Consider the following 9,922-nt stretch of genomic DNA (forward strand, 5'->3'; position numbering starts at 1 on the left):
CTCCCTCTCTCTCTCTCTCTCTCCCTCTCTCGCTGACTTGCCCCATGTTCTGACTCAGTGATCTTTGAAGATCTGACACGACAGGATCTCCCTGCGATCTGATCTTGCCATCTGACCAGATCACTCATATCAAGTGATAAATCGTCCCAAACTTTTTCTGGCTGGCGCTTGGCAGTTTGGCTATGCGCATGTGCGAAGGTGTCCAAACTGACAATGCTGGAGAGATAGCGAGTCTGGATTGAGAAACACTGAGAAAAGGACAGAGAAAAAAGAAAAAGGAGGAAAAGATCCAAGAAACATTTTCAAACAAACCCACGCCGAAAGACTGGCACCATGAGGTCCAAAGGCAGGGCACGGAAACTGGCCACGAGTAGGTGCAACATCCCTTTATTTGCCTTTTGAAAACTGCCATCTTATACCTATAGTCTGATTCACTTATCACCGTGTTCGCATCTATTAATAGTTACACTGTGCTTTCTTTTTTATCCGAAGAGAGAACGACCACTCTCGCGACCACACTCGCCTTAGAATCTGTTTTGTCGTGCTTTTAAGATGTTTCTTGCTGCTGCTGTTGTCGCTCCCGTTTCGTTTCGCGGATGCAGGAAAAGTGTCGGCGATGGAAAGTAGTGCAATAAGTTGTGCGAACGATGTTGGAACTTTTGTGCGGCATCGGTCCAGTATGGGAATCGCCGTTGCATGTAGTGGGCGCTGTGGTGTCGGCTGTACTTCCAGTCCTATGTGCTGTGCTGCTGAGCTGCTGCTGCTGCAGACTCTGTGTTGCTTTGCTGCGCGCACTGGGGCTGCTGGTCACTTCAATTTGCTGAAGCAACTTTGAAAAGGCAGGTTGACTGTTGTCACACAGCGGAGCGAAACTATGAGAAAACATGGATTTAGGCGTTTAGATTTAATCGGGGCACCATCACTGCTGGCACGCCCGGCGTGGTAAATGTGCCGGGAAAGGAAGAGTGATTGCGCATTATTTGCTCGCGGCGAGAATCTGGTGTTTGTATTTCTGTCATGCATGTTATTCTGAGCACGTAGCCTATGTTATTAATCTGCGATGCATCATCAGTTTATTTACCTGGGAAAGTGTGTGGATGCTATAGAATTCATGTGTTGCACGGATGTTGTGGTTTACATAATTATTGGGGTAACAGGCTTGCTTATCCCCAATAGGCTATTATATGATTGTCATGTTTTGCTTGTAGTTGTTCAATTAGGATAAAAGGGTGAATTTAAATATCGAAGAGCCTACGTTTGATTAATTTAAAAGCCATAATATAATATCGCATCAAAACACTCTGGCATTAAATCGATTTATTTTGTCTACTTTGATGTAATCAATTAGGTCTAAGAATGTATGCAAGGCAATGATTGATATAGCTATACTTGTATCGATTTGCTTCAATAAATTATACGGTTTTTTTCAGCAATGATGTCTGCTTATCAAATGCTGTTTCAATAAGGCTCCATATATATCAGCCAATATAGGCCTATATTTGTTGTGTTGTGTATTTTATCTGTTGCGTTTTTTATTTCATGACTTGCTGATTTCTGTCTTGAAAACATGCACGTTTAATTAAGAAGAATCGTTTATAGATCTTGTGATACCTTATCTTATACAGGGCAGAATTAAACCCAAGCCTAGACCCATCTCATTTAAGTGCTGGGGGGAAATATATAAATATATATCCAAGTTGAAGGACGTTTATGAGTGTCCAAGAGTCAAGGGTCGAGGTTGCTCTCCGTTCAATGAGCCACCACTGACCCATCAGCTCATACTTCTATCGTGTCGTGTTATATAGATAGACCACTGTCTACAATCATTCCAACTGGGAAAATATACCTGGAACTAAATAACAATAATGGACATGGCTATGCAATGGCGCTATAGGCCTATTCGTAAATTGCAAGGCAGGTTATAAGGTTATATAGAACAAATTATTTGACGCAATTATTGAAATAAAATAAAAATAAAAACATTTTTAAGTACAGAGGGTCTTAGTTAATAAAGGCCTACACGCTATCACATCTGTTGAGTGTATATGTGACTCATAAAAAGCGGGACATAATTTATGCAAAAAATAATAAAAGGTCAGGGGGTTGTCTCACACGTATACGTACACACACACACACACACACGCACGCACGCACGCACGCACGCACACACACACACACACACACACACACACACACACACACACACACACACACACACACACACACACACACACACACACACACACACACACGTTTGTCATAGATGCTCTATAAAGCTTTAAAACTGAATGCACAATCAGCAACTGAGTTGCAGTGAGTGAACATAGTTCCAAGCCATTAGCGACAGTCTGAGAATAGGGGAAGGGGGGGGCAGCCTAGTAGGCTATAATTCGAGGAGTATTTAAAGATTATTATTTACTCAAGATGTGAGAGGAAGATTTCTACCTCTTAAGTCAGAGGGAGAGAATGTTCTGAACTTGCTGCTTGGGGTCTCGCGGTGCTCTCATGCACCGTATGGTCCCAGAGGAGCGGGCCCAAGCTCTGGCCCCGAGCCATGTCCTGCACAATGTCAACAGTGAATATTTAAATTCCCAGACCCCTCATAAGGGCTATGTCGGTAAATGTGTTCAATCTGTGCCTGCTGCCCTGCCTGCCTGCCCGTCCCGAGAAGAAGTCGTGTTAAAATGGACATGCATGCATGGCGCAGCCGTGCACGTATCGTCGTTGTAGGGTGAAAACCTTATGTCCAAAACCGTTCGTTTTGTCTTTATCATTTAAAAAATTAGCTAAACTAGTGAAAATAGCCGATCTACAACAACGCCTCGCATCGCAAGGCATTGTGTGCTTGTAGATCTGCTATTTTCACTAGTTTTGTGCGACGATCTTCTATGATGAGCAGGGCTTGATTGATTGATTGAAGACTTTATTAGAAGTTTGCATAGGAAATACAGACGGTACAGTGCACTGGTACAAGGTCAACTAAAAGGAGATCCTAGAAAAGCACTTGGGCTAATATCTGATATATTGAATGACAGACGGATAACACAGTATACTAAGTAGATATAGTCAGGAAAAAAAGTAAAATAAACAGTGCAAAAAATACAGTAGGTAAATACAAAGAAGGGTCAGGGGCTAGCTTTTACTTTACGAAATAAATTACACATTTGAAACTTGGCGATACGAGGTTTCTGCCAGACAGTGACCGTATGAACATGAGTGTGATAAAAAAGAAGAAAAAAACGGGGGGATGCAGCATGTACCGGAGGAGGTGACGGAGAGGTAGTAAATGCAGAGTGATTGATGGAGGCTGGCTGATTATCCCACATGCCCAGATGTGATGTGGTGGTGCAGCCACAAAAACTCGCTTTTTAGCTTCCCCAAACTTTAACTATACTATAGCCAACTATAAGGCCCTGTTTAGGCCTCGCCCTCTCGTGAATTGCAGACTGCAAGGGCTCTGTACAAAGAGAGGTGAGAGGGGAAACTTTGATGAGCTGCAGCGTGGCAGGCCTAATTATAGGCGCGCGCACACATACACACACACACACACACACTCCCCATATTTGTTTCCCCAGTAAACCTCGTTAATTTATGTAGGCTAATATTCGTTTATAGGTATTTTGTATAATTTGTCCGGAACTTCAATTATCCTCAAACAAATAATATATATAGACTATATAGGCTATTTCTTTTACTGCTATTATTGGTATAGCCTACATTTATTATTAGCAGCTGTAATTGATGGCCTATATATTAACCATTAATTACACACTCGTTCTGTGTGTGTGTGTGTGTGTGTGTGTGTGTGTGTGTGTGTGTGTGTGTGTGTGTGTGTGTGTGTGTGTGTGTGTGTGTGTGTGTGTGTGTGTGTGTGTGTGTGTGTGTGTGCGCGCGCGCGCGGGCGCGTGCGTGCGTGCGTGGCGTGCCTGGCCTGCTCTGCTCTGCCTGTCAGCGCCTCTTCATTCGCGGACTGCGGAGTGCGTCCTCCTCGCATTGTGCAATGGGCCATGCATGCATCTCTCTCGCGTTTGTCTGGTGGAGCTCATTAAAACGGTTAATGGATCGGCCCATTTAAAAGGTGAGAGAGAGAGGGAGCGGGGCTGGCGCGAGGAACGATACCCCATTTAACAGCCCGCTGTTGTCCCGGCTGTAGCGGCGCTCCGCCTGTTGCCAAACTTCGGTATACAAATGTTCCGTATCTCCCTAAGCAGTGCGCATGCATGCAGCGGACTGGGGTCAAGCGTCGTGTAGGCCTAGTGTACACGGTGGAAACAATTTTCCATCTTCCGTAGCAACACTCTGAACGCCGTTTCCAGTGTTTATTTTATTTATGTATTCATTATTCAATAATTTAGTAACAGCCAGACACTGCTCTCTTTATTTGTATTTTAACAAATAGCCTACCTGCATTATTTTTGATTAGCAGACATTCAAATTAATTAACCAAGCATTATGAGACATAACATCGTATACTGAGAGATTATGACATGCTAAATATTATCCTTTGGGTGTCAAAGTCATAATGAGGCAGACAATGATGACACATTTTCTTTCTTTAGAAGTGCTTAAATAAACATGATTATGTTTGTGGTGTGTGGGTGTGCAGTGGTGCCTTATAGGAAAACTCAGGTGTATTGGTTTGAATTGTGCTTCATAGGCCACACATACACAGCACGCACGCACGCACACACACACACACACACACACACACACACACACACACACACACACACACACACACACACACACACACACACACACACTACACACTGTGCTGTGCTGTGCTTTTGCTCATGCGTGGGTGCCCAAATGTGCCTTTGTGGATGTATTAGCGTGGTAATGTGTATTGGGGTCCTGGTGCAGGGGGGTGCAGGGTGACTGTGACACAGGCCCTCCCATCCATCAACGCCCCCATCTGTTTGACTTGTCGGCCACTTTCCTCTCCCCTTGTGATGGGAGAAGCCCCCCCCCCCCCCCCCCCCCCCCACTTCTCTCTCTCTCTCTCTCTCTCTCTCTCTCTCTCTCTCCCCCCCCCCCTCTCTGAAAATGGCCCTTCAGAAGGTCCCTGATGTTAATGAGTCGTCCAGGACTGGGTCTCAGGGCTGTAAACAGCGAGCCACGGTGACGAGGTTAGTGGTTTGTTTATGCGCCGTTGTCACCCGCTTGAAGGATGGCCCTTGTCCCCGGCAACTAGGGAGCTTCCAGGGCCTGTCACGGTCCTCCCAGGGGCCCTAACTGAGTGGCCTACCCCGGGGACTTCTCTCCCCTTTTACTCTCGTCCCTCCTTTCCCCGGACAACATTCCCCTGGCACCTCCGTCGCAATCTATCTATGCGCAGAATTCCACGTCTCTGGCATCTTAAATTACTCTTCTGAAAGAAAAGAAAAAAGACAAACAAAGTGTTGGGGTTGTTTCGGATAGCCGCCACTCCGGTTCCGGCGGCTGCGTTTTAGCTCAGCGTGGCCATTTTGTAGCTATATAGGAGGTGTAGCTGTGTTGAGGGGTACGGGGTATGGGTCTGTGTACTTATGTCTGTGTGTTTGTGCATGTGTTTGTGGGGGTGGGGAGGGAGGTGGGGAGGTGGTGGGGTGGTGTGTGTGCGTGCAGTGGCGTCACAAGGGGGGGAAAAGTGGGACTGAGTTACTAGGGCCTAAGGTGGAGGGGCCTTAATTATTTTATACTTTGGCTATTGAACAATAGCAGATATGCAAGCTCACAGCGCGGCACCGAGTGCCGCGATGCGAGCTTGTAGATCTGCTATTTTTGCTAAGTGAAAATGTGTGCAAAATCTTTGAATATATGTATTTTTTACGCAAACTTTTCTAACTCTAATTTTGATTCTGGAGGGGTCCCTGGAACTAAATATTTTGAGATGGGGGTCCGTGGCCAAATACATATCATTTCGGGGGTCCTTCACATTAAAAAGTTTGAGCACCACTGACATAGAAACAATGGGTTAAACCCCCTCCCCAAGAACATTCATGGGGGGCCCGCAGTGAATCCTTGCACCCAGGGCCCAGAACTTGGTGCGACACCCCTGGGTGTGTGTGTGTGTGGCGCATTGACCCAGACAGGGCTGTGTGGGAACAGTGAGGGAGGTTGCGGGGTGGGGTTGGGGGTGGTAGCAACATGTCAAGCCTGGGAACCGCTGTGTGTTTACCACAGGGAAGCCGTACCAACACAGAACAATGAGCTAGCCTTACCCTTCTAAATAAAAAAAAAGAGGCATTTCTGCTTTCTTCCCCACCGAAAGGTCATGGAGTTAAGAGATAGGGAGGCCACACAAAGGCCTCCAGTCTGTCGACAGTCTGGCCTGGCCCACTCCGGTGCCAAGGCTGAGGTCATTATCAACAGTGCACTCCCAAGCTAAGCATATTTTTATAGATTATGTGTGTGTGTGTGTGTGTGTGTGTGTGTGTGTGTGTGTGTGTGTGTGTGTGTGTGTGTGTGTGTGTGTGTGTGTGTGTGTGTGTGTGTGTGTGTGTGCGTGAGTGCTCGCGCGAATGCGTGTTCGTGTTCATGTGTGCTTGCACTGCGTGCGTGCGTGTTTCTGTATTTAGCAGGGAGATGATTATGCGGTCATTTGCTCAGGGGTTGTGTTTGTGTGTTTGTGCTATAGCAATACGCGAGCAACTACACACACACACACACACACACACACACACACAAGACAAAAGACAATGCAGAACTGCAGACTACAGTTGTCCAGCGCTGCGAGACACCGCCACCATTTTGTCACCGCGGACCGCTCCCGAGATGAATGACATTTTGCTGAGCTGAAAAGTTTTCCTCCGACATCAAACTGATTTGTGTGTAGTTATGATTTCTGAGTAGTTAGAATGTCAACAGTTTGCTGATGGTGCGGTTCGCTGTAGCCCATTAATGAGGCGGTGTAAAGTTAGCACTCCCTGGCACGCTTGAGAAACGATGTCTGTTAGCTAATTAAAGAATTTCAATCATTTTATAGTCCAATCAATTACCTGGAGCAGGTGGTAGAAGCAGGGCCCCGACATTCTGGCCTCATGTCTCACATCAGCTAACTACGCTAAGTCACATTATTACTGAACAGGAACGCTTTTATTGTATGCAAAGCTTTGCATCGATTACAATAGACCAAGAAAGTGCCTTGGCAAATGGCTGTGCATGTGTTGTGTACTCTATTGTATCATAAAGGAAGTGATTTGGCATACATTTGATTTAACAGTTTAAGACTTTAGCGTGACAAGTCTTATTTGCGTGTTCCATATAAATATATATATACAGTATACATAATTACATGCATATACGGCACACATGCACACATGCGCGCGCACACACACACACACACACACGAAAACACACACACACGAAAACACACACACATAAAGTTTCAAATTTGTAATCTTTTTTGCTAAGTAAAGCCCTGCTTCATCATACAAGGCCGTCTCACAAAAGTAGTGAAAACAGCAGATCTACAAGCACACAACGCCGTTAGTACATTTTTTAAATGATAAATACAAAATGAACGCTTTTGGACATACAAGGTTTTCACCCGACAACGACGACATGCATGCTGTGTTTGTGTGGGAGGGTGTGAAACTGACAAGATTTTTATTTCATGATTTTCTTTCTCATAACCAATGTGATTTAAAATTGTTTCATAACATCTGCTCTGTCTCATACATAATGCATGGTGTTGCATGTCCCATACGTCCTGCTATAGGTTACTTGTCCCTACATCATGCATCAGGTTGCAAGTCCCATACATGATACATTATTGCATGCACTCGGTACAGACGGTAATCAGACATTATTAATCAGAAAATTAGCTCAAGTTACTTTTAAGTTTTCATGCCAAGTAGTGCATCAGAACAAGTCATTGTTAAAACACACCAGATGCAAATCTAAGATTTGCAAAACCTAGTGGTAGGCCTACTGGTACTGTGTGAGTGCGCGTGTGTGTGTGTGTGTGTGTGTGTGTGTGTGTGTGTGTGTGTGTGTGTGTGTGTGTGTGTGTGTGTGTGTGTGTGTGTGTGTGTGTGTGTGTGTGTGTGTGTGTGTGTGTGTGTGTGTGTGTGTGTGTGTGTATTTGTGTGCGTGCATGCATGTGCATGTGCATGTGTGCGCGTGCACGCAGCAGTATTGTTCTTAAAAGTCACCGTAGCAAAGTGTTTTGGAGAGTTGACAGAGAGTTCGGTGCCGTTTCTTTTTCTCACACGGAGTGCAAGTCGCAAACAGGAATTATCCAACAATCGCTTTGTGAGTGTGGTGATAACAGCGTGTTCCAGGGCTGCTCGGGGATCTCCCTGGGTGGAGCAGACTGGACAAGAGTGATGGAAGGATGGAGGAAGGGAGCAGGCAGCGAGAGAGAGGGAGAGAGAGGGAGAGATGCAGGGGAGACTTTGTTCACAATTAACTCCGCCGATGGATGGGGTGGGGGTGGGGGGTGGGCATCAGGTTATGGCCCTCTGTAGCTGAGTGGAGTGGGAAGGACAAGACGGAGGAATCTAGACGAGCAGGGGTCTTCAACGTTTTCAGGCCAAGGACCCCATAGTTGAGAGAGAGATGAAGCAGGGACCCCCACAACCTTTTAAGAGATTCCATAGTTTCATTGTTTGACAGCACAATCATCAGTGTATTTTAGATTCATGACAATTTGTGTTTTCAGATATTTAACCACTTGAACTCTCGTCTGTCAACACTTAATAAATTTGACCTTTCACTCTTAGTCCGCTCTTTTCCCCCTCCACACCAAAACTCTTTGCCGAAAATAGCCGATCTTGTAGATCTGCTAATTTTGGCTAAAGTTCTCAGAATATCAACACTAGGGTTCAAGTGATTAATATAAAAAAGTTCCTATCACTCAAGATTTGGAGCAGCCCCTGTAGTAACTCTGAGGATCCCCTAGGGGTCCCGGACCCCCTGTTGAAGACCTGATCTAGAGTGTGTTTGTCCATGCACGCACAGGTTTGCTTGTGTCTTCATATTTGTGTGTGTGTGTGTGTCAGCATGTGTGATTCCTGCACACTTTTAATCTCTGACAACAAGCACAGCCCACCCCCCCCCCCCCCCCCCCCCCCCCCCCCCCCCCCCCCCCCCCCCCCCCCCCCCCCCCCCCCCCCCCCCCCCCCCCACCACACACACACACACACACACACACACACACACACACACTGTTCAGTCTGAACCTCATTAAGTGCTGACCCCTCACCCCCACAGGACGGGGAGAGGAGGGGAGGAGAGGTGATCAAAGCCCGAGTCTTCCTGATGAAGTTTGCAGCGCGCTGCATCAGCCTGATTGGCTCTGATAGCTGCTGTCCTTCTTGTGTTGGAATGTCAACACGGCGATGGATACAGTTAGAGGCTTACTATACCTACAGTACAATCCTGGGCGTTAATTTAACTCTCAGTTAATTTACTCTCTCAGAGTTATGAATGGATAAAAGTAACATTTTCAGTGTTCGTTTATTTGTAACTCGGAGTATGCAAATGGACGGGTCCTTCTGGTTCCATTTGTACTCTGACAGTTAAATGAACATCCGGGAATGGGATTGTACAGTGTGCACAAAGGCGCAAATATATTATATAAAAAAAATACCATGTTCTTATTTTTACTTGGAATTCTGTTTTGTTAATCAAGAGAGTGCAATCTCTCTGCACTTTTGACTTGAAAGGATTCGGTTTTGTCTCCTTTTTTCCTTTTTTGTAAGAGACCTAAAGCCTTTGCATGTTGAGGAAGACCTTAATATAGACAGGCTTTTTAGTCAAGGAACTCCAAACATGTAGACAGAGAGATAAATTCTCTCATTGTGTGCACCGGTAAACTTGAAACAATAGCAAAATTACACTGTCTCTAAATTTGCTTCACAGACCCCTGGGAGTCCCTGGGCCCCTTTTTGAAGAAGCGCTGCTGTGTTGGAGCACGTAATCCCCCTGTCATTAT

The 9,922-nt window shown here is 45.7% G+C and overlaps 1 protein-coding gene across 1 annotated transcript in view; it reads left to right on the top strand.

Moving 5' to 3' along the window:
* Window positions 1-324: 324 nt before the first annotated feature.
* Window positions 325-9,922, top strand: part of mecom (MDS1 and EVI1 complex locus) — a 271,852-nt gene continuing 262,254 nt past the window's right edge. Inside the window, exon 1 of the mRNA XM_080731581.1 lies at window positions 325-370. Coding sequence (XP_080587707.1) covers window positions 334-370 — 37 coding nt within the window. The 5' untranslated portion in view covers window positions 325-333. The remainder of the gene's footprint in view (window positions 371-9,922) is intronic.

This window comes from Nannobrachium achirus (genome assembly GCF_963921795.1).
Source record: "Nannobrachium achirus genome assembly, chromosome: 8".
NCBI classification, from domain to species: domain Eukaryota; kingdom Metazoa; phylum Chordata; class Actinopteri; order Myctophiformes; family Myctophidae; genus Nannobrachium; species Nannobrachium achirus.